The sequence below is a fragment of the Leucoraja erinacea genome, chromosome 30, assembly GCF_028641065.1.
Source record: "Leucoraja erinacea ecotype New England chromosome 30, Leri_hhj_1, whole genome shotgun sequence".
Taxonomy (NCBI): domain Eukaryota; kingdom Metazoa; phylum Chordata; class Chondrichthyes; order Rajiformes; family Rajidae; genus Leucoraja; species Leucoraja erinaceus.
The window spans coordinates 7428369-7454024 of record NC_073406.1 but is presented as its reverse complement, the minus strand read 5'-3'; the positions used below and the strand labels follow the sequence as shown (position 1 = coordinate 7454024).

At 43.2% G+C, this 25656-nt stretch overlaps 1 protein-coding gene across 6 annotated transcripts in view; it reads right to left on the bottom strand.

Annotated features, from left to right (window-relative positions):
* Positions 1 to 25095, bottom strand: part of camta1a (calmodulin binding transcription activator 1a) — an 810948-nt gene extending 785853 nt beyond the window's left edge. For all 6 annotated transcript variants that reach the window (XM_055659354.1, XM_055659356.1, XM_055659355.1 and 3 more), the window contains exons 1-2: positions 24946 to 25095; positions 2191 to 2309 (exon numbers count right to left, since the gene is read on the bottom strand). In XM_055659354.1, coding sequence (XP_055515329.1) covers positions 2191 to 2309; positions 24946 to 24970 — 144 coding nt within the window. In that variant the 5' untranslated portion in view covers positions 24971 to 25095. The remainder of the gene's footprint in view (positions 1 to 2190; positions 2310 to 24945) is intronic.
* Between the last annotated feature and the right edge of the window lie 561 nt (positions 25096 to 25656).

The following is a 25656-nucleotide window of genomic DNA, read 5'->3' as shown; positions in this document are numbered from 1 at the left end:
GAAAGAGAGGTTCCTTATTCCTCCTTGTCTTGAGAGTCTCATTGCATAAAGGTGACAAATCACATGCCACACAATAGAATTGGGTAAAAGATGACAATTTGAAAATCATTCCGCTTCTGCTTCCCGAAAATTTACATTTAAAAAATCTCAACCTCTTGTTTAAATCTCTTCATGGTTTTGACCTCTACCCCAACAACGCAATCATCAGTTTACTCCAGGTGCTGCCATATCTGGCCTCTTGTTGTCCCCAACTTCCTTCACCCATCAATGAAAGCCATGCTTTCAGATGACCAAGCCGAATCTCTAGAAATCTTTCCCTCTCATTTCAGAACCAATTATAGCCATTTGGGCCAATGCGAGCTTCTCATGAAATACCTTGGGTCATATTAATCTATTAAAAGCAGTTAACCCAAGATAATAGAACTATTTCTATCCCTCGCTATACTTTTCAAAATTAGCTCTTAACATGGTCACACTTTGTCATAAGACATCCGACTGTCAGTCAGATAATTGCCATTGGTTAAATCTATATCTGTAACCTGCTTAATTGTTCTAATTGACATGTTTATGTCCTGTAGTTGACATTGATAATCTCGTCTTTTATTTTACCATTTGTATTTCAATCCAAGTGTATTATGAAAACGCCAAGACAATTGTACAAAAAAAAACATAGATTGAATCCATATAAATTGTGGGGAAAACGCACATTAATTTTGCTAAATTTTATTCAGATATATTTATACTATTGATTAAATGTCTGTCACAACCACCACCAATACAAGCTACAATTGCTTTCACTAGTCAGGTACAATTTCAAATATCAACCTTTGAATATATGTATTAATAACAGGGGCTCCCTGAGTTATGACTAAAGGAAATTTAACTTTACACAAATTTTCCCATCCTTTTTTTCCAAAGCACTCTTTAAGCTAATAACAATAGTTGTTTTATGATATTCATGAATTAATAAATTCCAATAGCTGAAATATGGGTAATGTTGGGCTGATATTCAATAAAATGAAATCATAGCAGGCGTTTGCAGGGCAACACAACTTGGTTGTGTTGATAAAGAACACATTTCTGATGAGAAATCGGTTTTTGAACAGATCTCAGGAACGGGACCATTGAGTATCCCGGGAACAGCCTGGGCAATCAGCTATCCCAATGCATACTATATGTTACTTTTTTTTTAAAAGGAAGACAACTCACAGCTTTTCTAACACCACCAGCACACTAACAAATCAGGAACAGATAAATTTATAATTTTTATAAATCAAAAAAATAGTAATCTTCGTAACAGATTGTAGCAAATGTAACCACTACTTTAATTTGACAACCTTCTTACAAAAACAGAATGAACTTTATCACCATTAATTACTACAATCAAAATTGGAAGTTCAGCTATATGTTCCACATTCTCTACCATAAATGCATTAACACATCAATAAAACAAGATTATCCTATGAAGTTATTACTTGCCACTTATCAAATGCAAATATTCCACTGGAATGTTTCATTGCATATATTAAACCAGTAGGTAGATTAGTGAAGTAGTTAGTTTAAGAGTCAGCCCCAGAATACCTAAGATTGAATTGTCATCACGTCATTCCTTGATGTAAGGAATTGGGCAATGTGCTCATGAAACATCTCTTATGAAGCCATTAAGGCAACTGTAATAATCAATATAAAAATCACAATTTGAACACACATCAACATTGGAGCATATTATCGGAAACCAGAATCAAAACAATCATCACTGCACAGTTCCAACAGATAGGTGAGTGGTTAAGAGTGAACGACCACTTATTCATCACACAGGAGCACTCTTGAATACTTTAGAATGCACAATGAAAGATTGAATTCCTATTGTACAACAAATTACCCAATTCCAGTTTTAATTTTAGGCATACATGTGCAAACCTTGATTATTTAAGATACCAGAAGGAAGCATTGTGTTGGTCCTCAGGAGATGAAAACCAGCAAAACTTCCCTGTTCAAATCCATATCTCCAATTATTTATTTTTTTTAATTTAAAGTGAGAACTGGCTATCTTCCTTTTCAACTGCCACCCATTCCAACAGCAGGAAATAATTATAGAACCCAATACAAAACCTCCAGCTAACCAGACACCATGTGAAACTTAGAAGACCACTTACAATCTAGTGGAATCAGTGGGAACATACACTTTACCTCATTTGTGTTCCAGCGGTGTCTTTCCTTTGGTAAAGCAGAACATTTCGGTAAACATTCGAGTAGTTTCTTGGGCAAGAATATTTTCACATGACTGCCATTGCTGTTTCCATGATCATCTGAAATTAAGCAAAATAACACCAATTATCAGTCAATCAAGAAGCTTGGTGTTAATGTCACACAAGAAACCAGCGCAGGAGTTGGCTAATCCTCCTGTGAATCTGCTCCGTCTTGAATCACTTTACGGCTGATCCAATCTTAGCCTCAAAATGGCATTCCTGTTTTCTCCCACCATCCTGGACTACCTTTCCGTTTAAATATCTATCAGTCACCATCTTGAATATATTCAATGACACTGACTGTACTGCTTTCTGGGGTACAGAATTCCAAAGATTCACAAGTCTGATACAACAAATACTTCCCATCACCGCCTGAAATGGTCAACACCCTTTACTGAAGCTGAGGCCGCCAGTTCTAGATATCCACACCAGAGAAAACATCTCTCAGCATCAAACTTCTCAATCCTCCATGGAGATTTGTGTTTCAATAAGATCACCTCACAATCTTCTCCATTCCAGATATGGGCACCTCGATTAACTTATCTTCATACGTCAATCCCTTCAGCCAAGAATCGACCAAGTGTAATTTCTGGCCCAAATTCTCGCCTCTTGCACTACTATGGACTTGATTTTTTTTCCAGTTTCCTCTCCTTTCAAATTGTGTGTGCAGAATATGTACAATTTATATATAATTTGTATATTTACGTGCAATTCTCTTTTGTGTTCTTGTCCGAGTCTATGTGCCTGCAATTCTGCTGAAAGCAAGCTTTTTCATTGTCCCTTTGCCTCACTGTATTTGTGCATATGAAAATAAACTGGAACTTGAATATGGTGTTTTGCATTATGGTTTGATTTGATAACTTCTGCAAAATATTTTGGGACATTTTTGATAAATCAAAGGAACAAAACGAATGGAAATTGTTGGCTTTCTTAATTCCCAATATTATAATCGGCATTTAACTTAGAGGTTGTGTAATCTGTTGTCTTTAGAGAAATTAAAAGCTTATTTAAAATTCTGTTCAAAAGCAGTTGGTAATAAATTAGTCCCCAGTGATTATAGCAACATCGGCAACACTCTCCTCAAGAATACTAGTATTTTAGAATTACTGCTTACTTCAGATTTACCATCACTAACAGAACTCCAGTGGCATTCTGCACATCTGAACATCAGTCCATTAATTTGGCATTGCATTCTAAACCATGTGTGTTTTCAAGTTTGCCAGTAATCAATTAATCAATTAAAATACAACCCATGATGTTAATGGCATTACTGTAAACTTGATCCCTCATTGGAATGCTTGTAACACATTATGAAGCTGCCCCATATTACCATGTATACAATATCAAAATACTTGGTAAATATTATAATGTTTAAGGGCATTGAAAAGTTCTCCCAATTGAATATAGAAATGATTTATCTTCCCTTTATAACTTATTATCTTATTTCTGGGACATAGTCCCATTGATACAAGATCAAAAGGCCATTTTTCATACCCAAGTCTGGATGATAAATATTAGCACGATCCAACTACAGTTAGCACAGTCAGCCCAAATTCATCCCCACCATTCTCCACATATGCTCATTAGCACGATTCAATGCAAAAGAGCCAGAATCAGAAATAATTGCAGATTTCACAGCCCGAAGGTCAGGGCTCAGAAACCGATTTCAGCACCACGTTATACTACAGCTGACATCAGCAAACTCAGTGAGGCTATGAATTAAACCAGGGACCTCCAGCCCATATGGTTGAAGTATATGATGGTTTTACCACCTGTGCCATTAAGCGCAGTTTGATGTAGCAATTTAATCTCATGGTTCAGATTACATTACAAACAATTATTGAATCCCTCCATTAAATTACCATCTTGTAATCCATTCCAAGATATTGATTACCATGTGCAGAATATTTCCTGGCAACATGATAAAATTGTTCCTACATTACAACACCATGAAAAATATGCAAGTCTTAAGCATCTCATGACAAATGAGTACCTTTTCCTCTAAATTGCTGCACCTCTATGTTCAGCATTTCCACTCTATCATGGTTAAAATGAGGGGAAAAAATCTTCACAGCAGACCATATATTATAAAGAACAATAAGTAGTTGTCAGCAAATTCAAAGCTCTTGTGGTTTATTATGTCACCAGAAGTCAAACTCGTCATCCATTACCCTATTCCTCTTACCCAAAGATTTCAACATCTTTGGAATTGCTTTAGTCTTGGTCATTTAAAATTACACCTCTTTCAAATTTATACGTGATCACATTTTGGACAATAGTGTGTTATTTTCAGTAACTTTCTGCTACCAAATTAGCAGAATAAATTGCTTTCCCCAAAATACTGTATTTACAGACAACAATAATACGAGATTCCCAGAATTTATATTATCTTAATTATTTTATTTTAACATTTGCACTCAAAAAAAAAATTGGAGCGTTTTCTGTTCATGACTGCAAAATACTATCCACTCAAAGATCCCATAACACACTTCAGGTAAAGGATATCATAGGTCAGTCCCGGGTAAAACATTCAGTGCATTGATTTATCATGTTTTCTCAGAGCAAGTGTACAACAGACTACATTAAATTCCCTTTACCTGAGACTTTAACGATGCACCCCATTAACACTATCCTACACAGGAGGAACAATTTACTATTTTACAGAAGCCAATTAACCTAAAAACCTGTACATCTTTGGAGTGTAGGAGGAAACCACAGCACGCTGAGAAAAGCCACACAGCCACAGGAAGAACATACAAACTCCATACAGTCAGTCTCTGGCGCTGTAAGACAGCTCTACGTCACTGTGCTGCTACTTTGCACATAATAACAGTGTGAAGTTTATATTTTCTATATCTGACTTTTATTTTCTGGTGAATATCACTGATGTAATGCAAAATTACAGCAGTCCTTCACTGCTTGTTCATACAAGTCAGAGTGTTGCACTTGAGTGTGCTCAGGTTTGCGTATATATAGGGGCCTTACATCTTAAAGACCAATTGTTATTTTATACATTCAGACCCAGCTAAATTTAACGAAAAGGGACCAGAAATAATTCATCATCAGCTGGTCTCACACAAATCTCTTCAAATTATTGCACACCACTCACAGTTTTATGGAAAATCTAGACCAAGTGCGGACCCGTTGGGTCCCAATCCCCCAACACAATATTCCACCACTCACGCAGGCGCAGCAGACATTTTGAAAGTTTAAAATGGCAATAACTAGTAAAATATAAGATCAATGTGAATGCATCTCACTCTCCCTCATCAGTCCTCTATTCCCCTCTTCCATTATCCGCCCTCTCCCCACCCTCCTTTGCTTCCTCCCTTCACCCCCTCACTTCCTCTCCCCCCTACCCTATTATCTCACCATCCCTCTTCCTACCCTTATCCTCCTCCATTCCCGCATCCCCCAACACCCCCTCCCTCTCTTCACCCTCCCTCAGCTTTCTCCTCTCCTTCTCTCCTTCCTCACCCGCTCTCCTTTCCCCTACCCTCAGTCACTCCCTCCCTACATAACCCCCTCCCCTCCGTACCCTTCTCTCCTTTTACCCCTCTCCTCACTTCCCCCTATCCCACCTCCTCGCCTCCCCCACTGCCCCCTCTCCCACTATCCCCCACGCCCTACCTCCCCCACTCCTCTCTCTACCCCCCTCTTCCCCACTCTCCCTCCTCACCCCCCACTGCCCCTTCTCCCACTATCCCCCACGCCCTACCTCCCCACTCCCTCTCTCTATTCCCCCCCCCTCCTCCCCCCTTCTCTTCCTCCTCACCTCCCCCACTACCTCTTCCTCTCACTCAATCCCCCGACTCTCTCCTCACATCCCCAGGATCTCGATGTAAACCACTGCCTACCCCGATTTCTCCACGATGTCGGCGATGAAGTTGTACTTAGACAATAGGTGCAGGAGTAGGTCATTCGGCCCTTCGAGCCAGCACCACTATTCACTGTGCTCATGGCTAATCATCCACACTCAGTACCCCGTTCCTGCCTTTTCACCATATCCCCTGACTCCGCTATCTTTAAGAGCTCTATCCAACTCTCTTTTGAAAGCATACAGAGAATTGGCCTCCACTATCTCCCTGCTCCCCTATTCCTCACCTCTCCCTATGGCACTCCCCCACTAAACACAATGTTTAAATAACATTTCATCTCCTCCCCTCCCCTACTCCCTCTCCTTACAACAATATAACAAATCTCTCATTGCACTGGGAGTCCTGTCTCCCCTCCCTCACTCTCTCCTTACAACAATGTAACACACCTCTCATTGCACAGGGTTTTCTGTCATTTGGTATCAATGTAACAGGCAGGACAAGTTTTAAAGTGAAAAGTTTGATTTAGTATTCTTTCCCTCTTGGAATAAACGCTAGCATTGCATTTGCCTTCCTTACTACTGATTCAACTTGCAAATTAACTTTTTGGGAATCCTGCACCAGTACTCCCAATTCCCTTTACACCTCCGATTTCTGAATTTTCTCCCCATTTAAAAATAGTCGACACCTTTATTCCTACTACCAAAATGCATGACTCCACACTTTGCTACACGATATTCCATTTGCCACTTCGCTAACCACTCTCCCAACCTGTCCAAGTCCTTCTGCTCCCTGCTTTCTCTACACTACCTGCCCCTCCACCTATTTGCATATCATGTGAAAACTTGGCCACAAGGTCTTCAATCCCCTCATCCAAATTATTAATATGCAACGTGAAGAGTAGCGGCCACCAGTCACTGGCAGCCAATCTGAAAAAGCCCCCTTTATTGCCATTCTTCTGCCATCCAGCCAACCTGCTATCCATGTAGTATCTGTCCTTTGATACCATGGGCTCTCATCTTCCATAACAGCCTCATGTGTAGCACCTGATTAAAGCTGATCTTCCATCTATTGGACATTGATGCTCCAAGTATTTTTCTTTCAATCATATGTTCAATATCTCACTTGAGTTGAAGCAAATTTATCACATACAAATTTAACAATACTTTCCTTTAATTCCAGAACTTCGATACAAATTGTACTCCCCAATCTGGTGTCATCTGTGAATATAGACATTTCCAACTCATGAGCAATGTTTCCTCATATAAATGTACAGTATACCCAACCAATAATCCTCAGAAAATGTGTTCAACCCCTACGAAATTTTGTTTTGAACTCTGTTAGTCATAGAATCACATGGGCACAAGCAATAGGCATTTGGCTCAATACCTACAGCCAGCGCTGTAGAGAAATCCAGTCATTCCATTCCTGTTTGCCATCTCTCAGCTTTGAGTGCTTACATTTTCATGTAGCCATTCAATATCCTCTGAAATAAAATAAATTACACAATCCATTTCTACCTTCTCACTGTTTTTAAGAAGGAACCACAGATGCTGGAAAATCGAAGGTACACAAAAAAGCTGGAGAAACTCAGCGGGTGCAGCAGCATCTATGGAGCGAAGGAAATAGGCAACGTTTCGGGCCGAAACCCTTCTTCAGACCCTTCTTCTGAAGAAGGGTTTCGCCCCAAAAGTTGCCTATTTCCTTCGCTCCATAGATGCTGCTGCGCCCGCTGAGTTTCTCCAGCTTTTTTGTGTACCTACCTTCTCACTGGCATGTTTCAGGACATCACTGTGAGCTACATGAACAGTTGCTCAACATATCTTTTACTCAAAATTTAAATCTGTCTCCGATTCTTTGCACCATTAGTTAATAGGTACAACCTTCACCTGCCTATCTTATAAATATATATACATTTTAACTTACATGAGGGTCATATATGACATGGTCACGGTTTTTTTTTAAATCAGTATTGCATCTACTGGATTATATTTATTTGAATTACTGTCCCAAAATAATTCTGCAAAATATGGTCACACTCGCGTTTGGAATCCGTATTGACTGTCCCTATTTATTTTCAGTTTCTATTGAACATTTGAGGAGGATTCCATTATCAAGATATTCAAATCACTGCTGCCGACATAGCCTTCCCATGATAATTTATTTTAGTTACATCTTGTTCAATTTCTTTACATTTTATCATTCCAAATATCTATTGTTTGATCAACTCCTATTTGAGAACCTTGCTCTTTTTGTTGCCTTTATTGAAAAATTATCTACTTCACCACTGAACTATCATTCCAAATCTGAAAGCTTCAAGACAAGCTGTACACTTTAGAAAACAAAACAAATAGTATTATGGTTAACAAAATCAGAAAATAAATTTCCAAGAATGAGCACAGTATCTCTTCAGCAAAAACAGAGGTATTGCACTTTTAAAATGTCGAATGCTTAAAAGAAAACATCCAAAATTTATGTTGATTCAATAATACTATCCAATTCATGGTGAAATCTTTCTGGAAGAACTACATAAACTAGCTTAGATTTTAAAGGGTGAAAATATTTGGATTTATCATCAGCACCTGGGAATCTTCAGAATGTCTTTGTATGGATGCTTTCTCCACCATGGTAAACTAAAATAACTTGATCCAGCTTTAATTCAGTGTTTACAACCTATCGTAAAATATTCTAAAGATTTTACGCATAGTTACGAAAAGTTTAAATGCTTAGTTTTCAAAATTAAAACAAACATACTACACAACAAACCATGTGGCCTTAAAAATGTGTTGCAATTTCTTTACCCAAAACAACATTTCAAAATAAACAGTTCATGTTTCAGCTTTATTATAGGTGCAATACCCACAAGGTTTGGATACTAAAAATTGATTTAATGTTTACAAACATATTAAATGTTGCTACTTTATCCCAATTGGCTTTTGATCACATCAGAGTCAAAACAGAAAGCAAAGCAAGCAATTCAACAGCAAACTTCTTTGCCCAAACCCAATTGCATCTAATGTCCACACTGCTATCTAGCCATTCTTACCAATCAGGAATACAAATTTATATTTGGTTTCCTTGTGCACCGTGCCAAAAATTATCTATTCAAGAAATACTCCTGGAAAAAAAAGTTAAATGGCATAGCTTTCTATTTTTCTTCTCAATACTATTCATATTTTCCCCATGGAATTGTGCACATTGATTGAAATTAGAAATTTCAAGTGCATCCTGTAAATTCTCAAACAGGTCAGGCAACACACAGAGAGAAAACTAGAGTTAATATTTTAGGTCTTTGACCTTGTATTAAAACTGTTATCTCAGGTTTTTGTTCAGCAGAGAAAACATCAAGCCTACTAAATATTCTACCTCTAGTGATCACATGGTAACGTCATTTGGCTCATAATATTTTATTGAAAGCAGAAGATTAATGCAGGTCCACAGAGAAAAAACAGTGAGCATATGAACCAACTTTCAACTTCTAATGCTTGTATGTTTTCATAAACCCCAAGCCAAATCGCTACCAGAGTAAAGAAAACTAGATATATACTTTATTTCAACAGATGTACAGAAAACATAGTGGATTAAGGTAATGAATTTCAAATCAGGCAACTTAAACTTCAGCCAAGAGAAATAAATAATTGGAATGAACACCAAATAAATCTGTAATAAATATTACAGAAAAACCTTAGTGTCTGACAAATTATGTACATTGCATCAGATGCAAAGTATGCCTGCATGAACCATTGATAAACTGTGCATCTGCTCCATACATGTATGAACAGCACAACATGCTATTTGGCTCAACAGGTCCATGCTGATGTTTCTGCTCTGCACAAACTTCATCTAATTCAGTAAGGAAATCCTCCAGTTCTGGAATTTCTCAAGAAGTTGAGATGAAAAACTTGTACAGAAAAGCAGCTGATCTCTCAAAAAGTATATTAGGTCCCGTTTGACTTTTCGATACACATCCTAGCAGTTCTACATTAGTGGCTACCCTTGTGAATTTAGCCAGAGAGCACGGTATACAAGGCTAGAGAATCCCTAGCAAGTCTGGTCAAGCTTTCAGACAATGTCCAGGTCAATATCTAAAAAGAGATCACTGGCTTTCAGAAGAAGGTATCCCAGGTAATTTTCTCTCTATGCATTGTTAACAAGGCCAGGAATGTTGTCAATGACTCGGCGAAAACCAACCATTTCAAAACTGAAGAATAATCAAATCTGGGTGTTTCCCTTGTCCTTACAGAATTGCTGCTGAGCTATCAAATATGAAGCACTGCAATTGCTTAAACATTTTCATTACACCAAGAACCTGCAGATGTCTCACAAATAGCAATATGAAACCAGCCATAACAGCAATTTTCTTTTATATATTTTACTATAAAAAGTCTACTAAGTATCCTTTCTGAATAAAATAGGCAAGCCAAATATGGAAATACTTGGAGAGGTGAAGTAAAACTATTTTCAGAGATAGTTTTGAACATGAAAATTAAGTTTGTAAATAAATCAGCTAATTGGTCAAAAAATAGGTCCATCATTCCTATTACTTAAAATAATTAATTAGAACACATCTTTTTATACCATGAATGCATGCTAGTATATCTTGTGCAAGGAAAAGGATTAATTTGTGCAATTAACCATGTATATTAATTAACCATCTTAGGCGTTGTTTGAACCATAAAGGGGCAATAGGCTAACAACAAAACAAGATAGTAGGCCATTTGACCCATAAGTATCATATTTTTATAACAGTCAGTCAAACTATCCACACATCTTGTGAATGTAGGAGGCAACTCAAACACTAATAGGAAATGTACGAGCTATGGGGAACATATGCAAACACCACAGACAGCACTTGAGATCAAGATTGAACCCAGGACCCAGAGTTGCAAGGCAGCAACTATACTACTCATTTCCTTGGCTGTTTGTAAAATATAAAGGGCAATATTAAAGGTCCATCATGAGGTGAGAGTTCAGGTGTGGCAAGACTTTTAACTTTAGAGATACTGTGCAGAAACAGGCCCTTCGGCCCACTGAGTCTGTGCCAACCATCGATAACGCCATACACTAACCTACCTACACATAGGGAAAAAATTACAATTTACCAAAGCCAATTAGCCTACATACCTGTACATCTTTGGAGTGTGGGAGGAAACAGGAGCACCAAGAGGAAACACATGAGAAAACCATTGCGCCACTGTGCCGCCCAAGAGAATAGAGCAATTTTACATGAAGCATTAACCTGCTCTGCACAGTTTGAAATTAACATTTTGTTATTAAACAGTAATGTTTTCTGACCAAAACAACCTTATCCTTATCCAAGGCAAGTCCTTTATATGATCTAAGTGGAGAGGTCGGGGACATTTTGCCAAAAGTTCTTGTCAGTTCTGTTGAATTCATTCTCCAAATCCCACTGACCAGTTGCCTGATGAGTATTGTTACTGTTGAGGGTAACATTGCACCATGCAGACCAGAGATTCACACCTTTGACAGCTGATCCAAGATCTAAGCCAGATCAACCCAGAGGGTTACAGTACGCATGAGAACAAAATAAATTGTAAAAAATAGGATTCCCACTGTTAGTCAAAATACACTGACTCATGCTGGAAACATACAAATTGAAGTATCGATGCAAGCAGAATCAGGTTTGAATAAATGGCCTCAAGGATGAAGATGACCATTTTCCCTTAAGAGAGAATGACCAAAACTAATGGAATGTAGACAAAAATGCTGGAGAAACTCAGCGGGTGAGGCAGCAGGGTGATGGTGCGGGTGATGGAGCGAAGGAAATAGGCAACGTTTCGGATCAAGGCCCTTCTTCAAACTGATGTGGGGGTGGGGGGCGGGAAGAAAGGAAGAGGAGGAGACAGTAGGCTGTGGGAGAGCTGGGAATGGGAGGGGAAGGAGGGAGAAAGTAAGGACTACCTGAAATTGGCGAAGTTAAATGTTCATACCGCTGGGGTGTAAACTATTCAAGCGAAATATGAGGTGCTGCTCCTCCAATTTACAGTGGGTCTCACTCTGGCCATGGAGGAGACAGAAAGGTCGGATTCGGAATGGGAGGGGGAGTTGAAGTGCTGAGCCACCGGGAGATCAGGTTGGTATCAGGTTGGTATCAATGGAATCATACTCCACCAGTTTGGAGTGAAAAGAATAGAGAAAATTTGAAGTTCTAAAAATAAAATGTTATTTGAAATAAAGGGAAAATAATTATCCTACTTTCTGTTACTAAAGCCCAAAAATCAGATATCATCCAATCTGAAGTACAATTATACAGTGGCTGACAATACATTGCATTGTTTCTTCCAAGAAAGTCCCTTCAGGCAAAGGCAATTTGTTTCCACTCCAATTATGGGGTTCTGAGAAAGCAGCTATTGGCAAAGGTGGCAGATCTCTACAAAAGGCCCTACATATATTCTCAGAACCAGAATTAGTGAAAGAAAACAGATGCAAGTGAAAGTAAAGAGAACGGCTGCATTGCTACATCATCTTTCATGACATTAGATATTTCTAAAATACTTTGAAAATAATTAAGTACATTTGAAGCGTAGTCACTTAATTTGTGGTAAACACAACAGAAAATTTCCACACAACAATTTTCTACAATTATCATTACGGTAATAACCAGATAATCTCCCAACACTGGGTAAGCCCAGGATCAAGATTGACTAATAATACCAAAGCCTCTCTGTACTTGCCAAACTAGTTAAAATAAAGAACAGCTGCTGGAGAAAATATCAAATTTACCCTAATGCTCCCAAGACCAAAGCCCTACATGAGCTGGTAGCACTGGAAACCAGACACAAAAGTACTAAGATTTTCAAGCTGACTTCATCAGCCACCATTGTTCTTAATTAGTTTCTTTTTTTCCCCTGGAGTTTTTATAATTTCCAATACCCATGTCCCCTGAACTGTCCGATTTCTACTGTTTGGCTAATATTCTAATGTTAGGTTTCACCAGGGACCAGTTTTTTATTTCCAATCTGAAATCTCTACTGACAATTATCTCAACCAATATTTTTACACAAAATTTTAAAATGTTTCACCAAACTCTATCTACAAAGTTCAGCACAACAGAAAAGGGCCTGTCCCACTTGGCGATTTTTTGGCGACTGCCAGTGTCATATCAGTGTAGCCAAAAGATTTTGAACATTTCAAAATCCAGCAGCGACAAAAAAAATGTTGCGACACGTGAAAAAACACCGCGCATCAATATGTCATCACGCCGCGTCACGCCACAAATTTTTCGGTGACCTGATAGGTTAGTCAATGATTGTGGCAGACGCCGAAAAAAATCGGCAAGTGGGACAGGCCCTTAAGTGTTTAGGTGGTGAACAGTATCCAATTAGACTAGTTGTTTTCCCCTTGATGGTAAACCTTTTCAGTGTTACTGGATGGTAAACCTTTTCAGTGTCAATGGAGTAACACTCACCCAGGAAGTTCAAGAGCATTCCATCACATTCCTAACATACCTTAGTGTATAATTGGCTGCAGCATATCCAGCTTTGTTGTTATAGACACTAGATACATAATCCAATTGAGCCTCTGGTCAATGATGTTGACGTTAATGGCACTCCTTCCAAATATCAAGAGAGATACAGGTGCACAACCTTTTATCCGAAGATCCAAATAACGAAAACCTCCGAATAGCGACATTTATTCAGTCCTTGAAGAAAGGTCCTTGAAAACGTTCACCGAGGGCGGCCCGCAGAGGTGACAGCGGAACCTCCAGTCGGTCCTCGAAGAAAGGGGAACTAAATCCCCATTCATAAAAGAGAAGGTGAGGGTATATTGCGCGGGAGGGTTAATAATTGACAATCTGCTGCTGCCTGCCCGCTGAGTTAAAAAGTTCCCACGGTAGACTCACGATACACAGTGTATCGTGAGTCTTGCGTGGGAACTTTTTAACTCAGCGGGCAGGCAGCAGCAAATTGTCGCTCCCTTCAGTTTCACCCCACCTACACCCCTCTGCTTCCCGGCCATGTGTGTGACCCCATCCCTCCCCTCTCCAGCTCCCCGCGCATTGCACCGGCGCGGGGGCTTTGCACTGTCTTCATGTTGGAGCCAGTGCCAGTCACCGGAGACGTCAGGACCAACGGGACACCGACCCCCAGGCCCACTGCAAGCACGGAGATCCCAGAGACCCACAGCCAGCAGCAGCCCAGCCCCGTTCCAATTCCAGAGGAACACGCTCTCCGCTGTCCCCGTAGGGACAGAAGCTGATGGCTCGGGCTGTGACGTCTCCGGCCACCCCCCTGGACAGGAGCTGAGACTGGGAACTGTGGGGTTGTTTGCAGTTGCAGAGGGAGGGGGCAAGGGCGGTACTGGGAACTCCATTCCAGGGGGGTGACCGGAGACGTCAGGACCAACGGGACATCGACTGCAAGCACGGAGATCCCAGAGACTCACAGCCAGCAGCAACTCTAGCCCAGCCCCGCTCCAACTCCAGAGGAACCCGGGTTGCGGATGAGGGGGCGCAGCTCGGGCTGTGGGCGAACTACCACTTGTCGCTGTAGCGGCGAATCGGGGAGCGGGTTCCTGTTGGTCCTGACGTCTCCGGCCGTCCCCCTGGACAGGAGCTGACAGACGTCAGGACCACCAGAAGCCGCTCCCCGATGCGCCGCTACAGCGACAAGTGGCAGTTCGCCCACAGCCCGAGCTGCGTCCCCTCATCGGGACACTGACCCCCAGGCCCACTGCAAGCACGGAGATCCCAGAGACTCACAGCCAGCAACAACTCTAGCCCAGCCCCGCTCCAACTCCAGAGGAACCCGGGTTGCGGATGAGGGGGGCGCAGCTCGGGCTGTGGACGAACTGCCACTTGTCGCCGTAGCGGCCCATTGGGGAGCGGATTCCTCTGGAGTTGGAGGGACAGGGAGACACAGCGGCTTTTGAGAATGGTGGGCAATCACTTTCAAAGTTCTGCCCACACAGTCAGTACACCTCTCCTACACTTGTCTCCCGCACTAAGATCATCTCGCAGAGAATGATCCCAGCCTAACCCTCCCTATTCTCTCCTATTCTGGAAGAAAAATCTACATTGAAGACTCAAACTCGCGATCGAGTAACTGCCGGGATCGAGGCGCAAACTCGCGACCTTGCGGATACGAGCCGAGCACTCTACCACTGAGCCAGCCGTTAAAATCTACGCTAAAAATCTTCCATTCCGAAAGCCGAAAAATTCTGAATTACGAAAAGTGTCTGGTCCCAAGGCTTTCGGATAAAAGGTTGTACACCTGTAATTAGATACTCTTGCTGCAGATGATCGTTGTCTGGCACTCATGCAGTCTGAAGGTTACTTGCAGTGGCGGACTGGCCAGGGTGTCAGCTTGCCCGATGGCAAGTGGGCCCCTGATGAACTGGGCCCCTGATATCAAGTGGGCCCCTGATGAAGTAAGCCCCCTTTGTCTCCTGGCAACCAATATTTTTAGAGCCAGTCTGCAACTGGGTACTTGGTACTTATCATCCCATGCCTGAATGTGGTCAAGATCATGCTGCATGCAGGGTTAGTTACTTCATTATCCAAGTACCATGAATGGAACTGCACACCATGTCAACAGGAAGCATCTCCACTTCTGACTTAGGTTGGTAGAAGGATCATTGATGCTATCTGAGCAAGCAAAAAAACCTTTCTTTGTGCTGGGAATTACTTCAGCAAATGAACAGTTTCCCTTGATTTCCTTCGCCTTCAATTTCTCTTATCCTCCACGATGCCACAATGGATCTTCTTCTTGCGTATGACGTGCACAGCCTAAATTTGTAGGACAACTTGTTCTATTTGAACTTATTTGATTGTGCATGCCAGGTTGATTGCATTCGTCGAAACAGGGCAGACCACGTGAAGGTTGCAATCTCCCACCCCCACATTGGATCAAACACTAACTATCTTTATATTAAGATAGTCAGTCACCTCGCCAAAACCAGGTAGAAAACTGTGGAAGCCCAGAGAAAAATAGTCCGAATGATCATTAGTAAACCAATTATTATGGAACAACTACAACTTGGCTCGTTTTCAACAATACCTTCCATCGTTTTCCTGATCTTGGACAATGCTTAGCCAGAGTGAATCTATTTTGATTTTTATGGATCATCGGCAACACTTTTCTGAAAATCCAAATTTGCTCCATTTCACTCTTCTCCTATTCATATCATAATTAAAAGCCAAATATTGGACATTCCTCTAAATAACTACTCATTTAGTTTAGCTGCCATTTTTTCTCTACAAAGTTCACTGGAATGCCAAAGGCATGATGTCCAAGCATGCCGTCCTTCACATTTCTAACAGCATTCAAATGGAATTCTCAGGCAATTAAAAAAAAGTGTCATGTGATCAGCAATATTTGTCCAATATGGTCAAGGTTACGACCTTGGTTATGGTTATGACAAGGTTATTGTCAAGGTCAAACATGAGAGTTGAGGAAATAAACTATATATGTAATCAATAAAGTTGCAATGTCAAGACCATAAATGTTATACTCTGAAAGAATACCAGTATGGTTACACCACCCAAAGTATACTGACAAAATTGCACGAGGAATGACTTAATCTTGCATTCCATATACTTGATTGCGCAAGTAAAGATCCACCAGGTTAGGGTTCTACCAGTTCTCGTTTTCTGTTACCTTATTAGCCATATCGAAATTAACATACATTTTGCTAATTCTCTTTCAAGTGGCTCACCCTAGAGGTTTCTCTTCGCTTAAGAATCTGTCACCATAATATTCAATGATGAGTTTATTATGTATTTAATGTAGTTCGCCTTCCACATCTACATTTAAGGATTTTCCAAAAAGAGACTGGTTTAGATATCAGGATGGGGTAAAATAAACTGCTAGCTTACCCAAAGGAGCCAAAACCAACTTAATGACATACTAGCTGACATCAGTAAACTCAGTCCAGATAGATAATGGAACTGATAAATTTCCTGCCTCCTACAGCAGACAAGTGAATCTTGATATATTTAATTGAAATTATGTCCAAGGTATTATGTTGGTTAGAATTAGGAAAAATGTAATTGCATGCCACTCAACCGCTGCAACACATACCACTACAGCACGTTGGAAAAGCTTTTTCCAGAAGAAATAAAACTACAATTAATGGTTTGTCTGAAGTAAACCGAGTCTGAAGAGTCTCGACCCAAAACATCACCCATTCCTTCGCTCCAGAGATGCTGCCAGTCCCGCTGAGTTACTCCAGCATTTTGTGTCTATCTTCGATTTAAACCAGCATCCGCATTTCTTTCCTATACAATTAATGGTTGGCAGCAAGAATAACTAACGGCTGCAATAGAAAGCATGAACATCAATGATTTAAACAAACTCTTCTTTAACATATAAATTTTAAAAATATGTAAAACTGTTGGGAGCCAGCAAGGCTAAATAAATTTGGACAGCTTTAATGGCCTTGATTGAGCTTTCATCTTTAGTGTACTGCTAGTACACTAAAGGTATTCAATATATTAACTTACAATATCACAGGTAAATGATTTGCTGTTCAAAATTGACTTTCAAATGTTTAACTCCCCAACCATTTGCTGAGTAGGGAGAGCATGATCACTGCCACAAGTTGCTAAACTACATAATCCAACCTGTCATCTCTCATTCTGAACTTGAGATGTAGATTCCATCAGTTTACGCTCTCTTCTTTGCTTATCCCAACTTAACCCACACCCTCATCCTCATCCCAGGTAACAGTCTGGCAAACTTTCATTGCACCTCCTCTATTGAAAATAAATCTTCTTTGGATAGGGATTCCAGACTGTTACATGAGACGTCCAAAGGCCAATCCCAGTTCCCAGTTGCATGTTATTTCAATTTTCCTTCTCAGTTCTACATCCTTGGCCTTTTTGGGCATTTATCCCACTTCATTCCTCCTTCACATCCTCTTCCCATCCCAGTTTGGGCCCTCTTCCAGACCCCCATGTCCAGCCCACCAGGGGGGAGGGAGGGGGGAGAAGGAGGGGGGGGAAGAAGAGGAGGGGGGAAGAAGGAGGAGAGGGGGGGGGGAAGAAGAGGAGGGGGGGGAGAGAAGAGGAGGGGGGGAGAGAAGAGGAGGGGGGGGAGAGAGAGGAGGAGGGGGGAGAAGAGGAGGGGGGGAGAGAAGAGGAGGGGGGAAGAAGAGGAGGGGAGAAGAGGAGAGGGGGGAAGAGGGGGGGGAGGAGAGGGGGGGGGAGAGGGGGGGGGGAAGGAGGGGGGGGAAAGAGGCGGGGGGGGGGGGGGGGGAAGAGGGGGGGGAAGAAAGAGGGGGGGGAAGAGGGGGGGGAAAGAGAGGGGGGGGAAGAAGAAGAGGGGGGGAAGAGAGGAGGGGGGAAGAAGAGAGGAGGGGGGGAAGAAGAAGAGGGGGGGGGAGAAGAAGGGGGGGGGAAAGAAGAAGAGGAGGGGGGGAAGAAGAAGAGAGGGGAAGAAGAAGAAGAGGGGGGAAAGAAAGAAGAGGAGGGGGGAGAAGAGGAGGGGGGGAAGAAGAGGAGGGGGGGCGAGGGGAGGGGGGAGAGAGGAGGAGGGGGGGGAAAAGAAGAGGAGGGGGGGAAGAGGAGAGGGGGGGGAGAAGAAGAGAGGGGGGGAAGAAGGGGGGAAGAAGAGGGGGGGGGAAGAAGAGGGGGGGGGAAGAAGAGCAGAGGAGGGGGGGAAGAAGAGGGGGGGGGGAGAGGAGGGGGGAAGAAGAGGAGGGGGGGAAGAAGAGGGAGGGGGGGAAGAAGAGGAGGGGGGGAAGAAGAGGAGGGGGGGGAAGAAGAGGAGGGGGGGAAGAAGAAGAGGAGGGGGGGAAGAAGAAGAGGGGGGGGAAGAAGAGAGGAGGGGGAAGAAGAGGGAGGGGGGGGAAGAGGAGGAGGGGAAGAAGAGGAGGGGGAGAAGGGAGGGGGGGGGAAAGAAGAGGAGGGGAGGAAGAAGAGGAGGGGGAAGAAAAAAGAAGAAGAAGAGGAGGGGGGGGGGAAGAAGAGGGGGGAAGAAGAGGGGGGAAGAGGAGGGGGGGGGGAAGAAGAGAGGGGGGGGAAGAAGAGGAGAAGGGGGGAGGGGAAGAGGAGGGGGAGAAGGAGAGGGGGAGAAGAGGGGGGAAGAGGGAGGAGGAAGGGGAAGAAGAGGAGGGGGGGGGAAGAGAGGAGGAGGGGGGAAGAAGAAGGGGGGGGGAGGAAGGGGGGGAAAGAAGAGGAGGGGGGAGAGGGGAAGAAGAGGAGGGGGGGGGGGAAGAGAGAGGAGGGGGAGGGGGAGAGGGGGGGGAAGAAGAGAGGGGGGAGGGAAGAAGAAGAGGGGGAAGAAGGGAGGGGGGGAAGAAGAGGAGATAGGGGGGAAGAAGAGGAGGGGGGAGAAGAGGAGAGGGGGGGGAAGAAGAGGAGGGGGGGGAAGAGGAGGGGGGGAGAAGAGGAGGGGGGGGGAGAGGGGGGGGAAGAGGAGGGGGGGGGAAGAAGAGGGGGGGGGGGGGGGAAGAAGGAGGGGGGGGGAGAGAAGAGGATAGGGGGGGAAGAAGAGGAGGGGGGGAAAGAAGATGGGGGGGGAAGAAGAGGGATAGGGGAGGAGAGGGGGAGGAGGGGGGGGGAAGAAGAGGAGGGGGGGGGAAAGAAGGAGGGGAAAAGAGAGGGGAGGAGAGGAGGGGGGGAAGAAGAGAGGGGGGAAAAGAAGAGGAGGGGGGGAAGGGGGGAGAAGGGGGGGAAGAGGAGGGGGGGAAGAAGGGAGGGGGGAGAGAAGAGAAGAGGAGGGGGAGAGAGAGGAGGGGGGGGGAAGAAGAGGAGGGGGGGGGGGAAGAAGAGAGGAGGGGGGGGAAGGAGAGGGGGGGGGGGGGGAAGGAGAGGAGGGGGGGAAGGAGAGGAGGGGGGGAAGGAGAGGAGGGGGGGGAAGGAGAGGAGGGGGGGGGAAGGAGAGGAGGGGGGAAAGAAGAGGAGGGGGAGGAAGAGAGGAGGGGGGGGGGAAAGAAGAGATGGGGGAAGAAGAGGAGGAGGGGGGGAAGAAGAGAGGGGGGGAAGAAGAGGGGGGGGGGGGGAGAAGAGAAGAGAGGGGGGGGAGAAGAGAGGGGGGGAGAAGAGAGGGGGGGAGAAGAGAGGGGGGGAGAGAAGAGAGGGGGGGAGAAGAGAGGGGGGGAGGGAAGAGAGGGGGGGGAAGAGAGGAAGAGAGAGAGGAGGAAGGAGGGGGGGAGAGAAGAGAGGGGGGGAGAAGAGAGGGGGGAGAAGAGAGGAGGGGGGAGAAGAGAGGAGGAGGGGAGAGAAGAGGAGGGGGGGGAGAGGAGGAGGGGGGGAGAGAGGAGAAGAGAGGGGGGAGAAGAGAGGGGGGGGGAGAAGAGGGAGGGGGGGAGAGAGAGAGGAGGGGGGAGAAGAGGAGGGAGGGGGAGAGGGGGAGGAGAGGGGGGGGGGAGAAGAGGAGGGGGGGGAGAAGAGAGGGGGGGAGAAGAGGAGGGGGGGAGAAGAGGAGGGGGGGAAGAGAGAGGAGAGAAGAGGGGGGGGGGGAGAGAGGGGGGGGGAGGGAAGAGGAGGAGGGGGGAGAGAGAGGAGAGAAGAGGGGGGGGAGAAGGAGGGGGGAGAAGAGGAGGGGGGAGAGGAGAGGAGAGGGGGAGGAAGAGGAGGGGGGAGAGAGAGGAGGGGGGGAGAGAGGAGGGGGGAAGAGGAGGGGGGAGGGGAAGGGAGAGAGGAGGGGGGGAGAAGAGAGGGGAGGGGGGGGAGAAGAGGAGGGGGGGAGAAGAGAAAGGGGGGGAGAAGGGGGGGGGAGGGGGGGAGAGAGAGAGAGGGGGGGAGAAGAGGAGGGGGGGAGGAGAGACGGGGGGGGGGAGGACGGGGGGGGAGGGAGAGAGACGGGGGGGGAGAAGAGACGGGGGGGGGGAGAAGAGACGGAGGGGGGAGAAGAGACAGGGGGTAAAGGGGTGGAGGAGGAAGGGGAGAAGAGGAGAGGGAGAGGAGAGAGGGGGGGGAGAGGGAATTGAGGGGGATAGAGGGAACGTGTGCAGAGGGGTGGGAGGGAGATGGAGAGAGAGGAGGGAGGAGAGAGGAGGAGAGGTTGGGGTGGAGGGGATGACGGGAGGGGAGTGGGAGGGAGCTTAACATGCTGACGTTGAAAATAATTTCCCAAATTCCCCAAGAACTTGGCTCATGAAGTATTATTGCTAATGTGATTTTCCCCGTCAATATGTAAATGGTTTTGTGATGGTTTTTATCCTGGAGATTTATTTATCTCATCCGTGTTACACGTCTCCAAAATTCACGATTTATACTAATGCCATTTGGAGGCAATGGACAACTCCCACTAACATGTATTTGCCCCTTACTGTGTCTTAGCTTCCCTTTACTGCCTTCATCCCATTCTTTACCTTGGTCACTTTGGAATCACATTTCTGCAATTAGATCATACACACTTATCTGCAATGTGTTGAGTGCTGTATGACAATGAGCTCTAAACTTTATCTCGTCACCATTTTCCTTGCACTATGGAGGTATATTCTTCCGTTTGCCTGTGTTGTTCCTTCAAGACAAAGTCTATACATTGTTACCAATTCCACTACCCTCTATTGTCACCTCGGACATTTTGTTTTTGACTTGCTAAATTTCTCCTCAGCAAAACGCTCCTTACCCACAACCATCACTAACGTGGGAAAATTAGAGGTAATGTCAATACCATATCATCTTCTTATTAATATATTTGGCTTATGCCATAATTAGCTAAGAATTTTAAGAATGATAATGCCCACGAAGGGATTATTGTTGCCACAACCATTTCTGTATCTCCAATTACAAAATGTAATAATGTAGAACCAATTCCTTCCTTTATGAATCAGAAAGTTAACTTGAATATTTAACCAAAAATTCCATTAATACGACAGGAACTTTCTTTTCTGGAGATGACCTTTAGCTTTTATCTCTTTGCCTCCAGGCTGTGTAGTGAATGTAGTAGTGGTGAGAAGCAGGGAACATTTATGGTATTTGTTAGAAATGTATCCCATTACAGGGTACCCTGCAATCATTCTACCTTGGTCAAGCATGAGAGATTAGAGATAAGAGGTAATTAACATCCATAGAACAATACCTCAATAAGGATGAAACAGATTTTTTAAGAATGGGCTGGAAACCAAGTGATTATAACAGGACAACTGTGGGGAAAAAATCGCGATTGACATGCAGTAATGTCATGATGAAATAGTTCAAAAGTGAAATGACTACCACCAACCATTATTTACAGATTTCCCACACTTTCCAATGCCTAAGCCATTAAACTTCATTGCAAGTGGAAGAAAGATTACATTACTGGCATATTTCCAGCAAATCCACCGTGCACCTTAAAAATCTTATCAATATAACCAAATGTAAAAAAAATCTTCAACTGCACTCCCTCAAGACGTAAATATTCTGAAATACTCTAAAGTAATATCAATCTATTAGGCTAAATGTTAGCTCAGACTGGCTGCAGTACTTGTCTAATGTTTCGTGAATTCTTTCCTTTTCTCTTTTATTTTGAGAAACTAGGGTTGGCTAAAGTCCATCGCACAGGATACCAGCAAGGGCAAGTTAAGCTGATCAATCAAACCGTGATTAGATCTCACAAAACTTGGGCTTTAAAAGCTCATAGATTGCATGCGTAAGGGAATGCGGAGGGAAATGAGATGTTCTACAGTTCTAAAATCCAATGAAAGAGTCAGTAAATCTGGGAGAAGTGGTATGATGGGATGTTGCAACCTAGAAGAAACGAGAATATTAAATTAATATTTTTCAACCTGCTGCATTACTAGTTTTGGGTGTACTTTAAAAAAAAATCTGTGAACCAGTGAAGAATAATTTTCTATTTTAATCTCACTGTCAGTACACCTGATTTCCTTTACTATCCATTATTGCCATCAATACTTGAAATAAAAAATTACTCTATGCTAATTATTACAGATATTTCTACTACTTTCATTTTTTCCTGTGCACACCAGTAATATAATTACACAGTACTAAGTTGTTACAGAGTTGGTAAAACTACCAAAGGGCTCCTTGCATTGACAGTGTGATGTAAGGAGCAATAGAGTCAACTTCTGAATAATTGTTCACTTGCAGTGTTGTACAGAGACAACGAAATGCATTCGTTCACTTGCAGTGTTGTAATACAGAAATATCGTAAGCTGTCTATATGGGAATAAGAAATGTACATAAAGCAAATAGGGTCTCTCTAAATATAACACTTGGTCTGCCTATGGAAAGAAATACATGTTGTCTATTCAGGACCAAAACCACCAACTAAAAGAACAAAACCAACTCGGCAGCCAAAGTAGCCATATCCAATGGAATTGATATTAGTTTAGGAAAATAAGTTTTAAGCGTAGACATTTGAAAAGGTGCAACAAAATTGCATTTCCATAAAAGATGTTGCACGTATGGGTACAAATAAAGAGAAGCTCTTCTGAATACAGAGCTAAATTTAATTTGCATCCACCTCATGTATTACTGAGAAGAGCATCATGCTTCGCATGTCAAGCAGCAGCTGTGAAACAAAGGGTTAAGGCTGTCTCCTTCCCAATTTATCTAAAATTTCTTGGAAAATATGTCAACACTTAATGTGAATAAGGCTTTTAAAAAACCTTAAAAACATGCCTCACTATATTCCAGCACATATAGTGGATAATTACTATTCTTTGATAGGCATAAGAAAATTTTCATTTCAGCCTAAATCAAAATGACAAATATCCCATAACATATTAAATATTGATTTGCTTGTTTTAAGTGATGCAATTCTTCTTTACTGAAAAAAAATTCAAAAGATAATTTTGGCTCAATTTTCCCGCAAATTTCTGCCAATAGTAAACGGACAAATCGACATGTAACTTAATACATTTTTGCTTTGTCATTAGTTTTTTTCCCATAAAATACATGCAATGGGCATAAGCTATCAATCTTTCAAGTACATCGGCATAATCATTATTTTATGTTAATGGCATAAATACCATGGAACAATTACAATTTACTTGGAATTACAAAATTGTGCAATGGTTTCGCATTTGCACAAATTGTTGTATTGACAGGGAAATTACAGGCTGTTCCATATCTATAGAATACTCAACTTACAGCAGTTTTATTACTTTAAGTTCAGAGCATTAGAGCTTGAAAATGCATACCCCATAGAATGAATATTTTCATTAAAATAATAAAGGGACAGAAAATTCAACAAGAAAAATGTATTTTGATATGCTGCACCTGAAAAGAACCATTATTTAAGTTGCACATATTAAAAATAAAAACTTTCCTCTGTAAATAAATTCTATGTAGTTGAAAATGTGAACTTTTGTCTAAAACCAGAATCTACTGCTGTCCCCATTGCAATAATATTAATCAAGCAAAATAAACTTTCGCCAGTGATCTTCGATTCATACCAAACTCCAGATACCAGATCTAATTTAGTTTTGTGCAAACGCACCTGAACTAAATAAAGTCAAAAATTGGAGGTGAGACTTAGCATGCAATACTACATTTGTGGCCAGTGATCCTGCTAGTTATTCTGGAGCACATTACCTGAAGTATTCCAATATTTGACAGTGCGAGAGGAGTTAAATCACTTTCACACCAGATAAACAATCCGTTACCGCCCTCTCGTGGAGTTTACGGCCACCAAACAACCTTGTATATTTGATTTTTAAAATATTAATTATTTTTTTGCTCTTCATAGAAAGTGACAGTTTGCTGAGGACGAAAAAAAATAATCGGACATTGGTTCTGTTCCTGTGAGGAAATAGTTTGCCCTTCTCCACACTCCACACATAACGGTTTTCAATATTTACGATAAACCGTCTTTGCTCCATTTGCAGCGCTTCACACCCCCTTGTTCTGTCAGATTCAGCTTTTTTTCGTCGTCCAGCAGGTTGTCAATAAAATTAAATATTTAATAGCCGCGATTTTTTGCAGACACTTATATTTTTCTCCCACCCCCTCCACCTCAGCCCCTTACCTTCCGGCTTCTTTTCGGCAGCCATTTCAGTCCCCCACTTACATCCCTAAACCCGACCGCCGGAGAAACCGCCGCTCAACCAACCTTGAGCACCGGGCACAGAACTCGCCTCGCCCCGCCCCCCTCCTCTCTCCCTGCCAATGGCAACCAGCTCATTGGGCCGACCATCCCACATTCCCGCCCCTTCGCTTGTCGGATCGATGGACTATTGGTTAAGGCGCACGTCCATCATCGACCTGGAGGCTTCCGGTTATCGGGTTAGGTTGTGACCGCCCAGAAAGGCGTACCGCCGTCTCTTGCGCGCGCGCGCGCGACATGTGCGTGCGTGCGTGCGCGCGTCACCGTGCGCGCGCCCGCCCGAGAGTGAAAAAACGTGCGTGCACGCGTCAAGAGGAAATCTCGTGAGATTTCTGAGGCTTCTTTCTACTCCTTGTCTGAAGTGGGAACAAGAAATATCACCACAAAGCAAGATGGATTATAAATGTTGCAAAACGCCATAGCTCTTGGAAGAGCATTTTAATGCAAAGTTGGGTAATCTTCACCATCGCCAATAGTTCCTACCATCAATATCCTGGAGGTCACCATGAATCAGAAACTAGCCAAAAGGGTATTGGAGCTCCAAGAGCTGGTTGCAGACTGGATATGTTGCAGAAATTACTCTCCTCTTGACACTCCAGACCCTTCTCACAATACACATGGCACCAGGAGCAC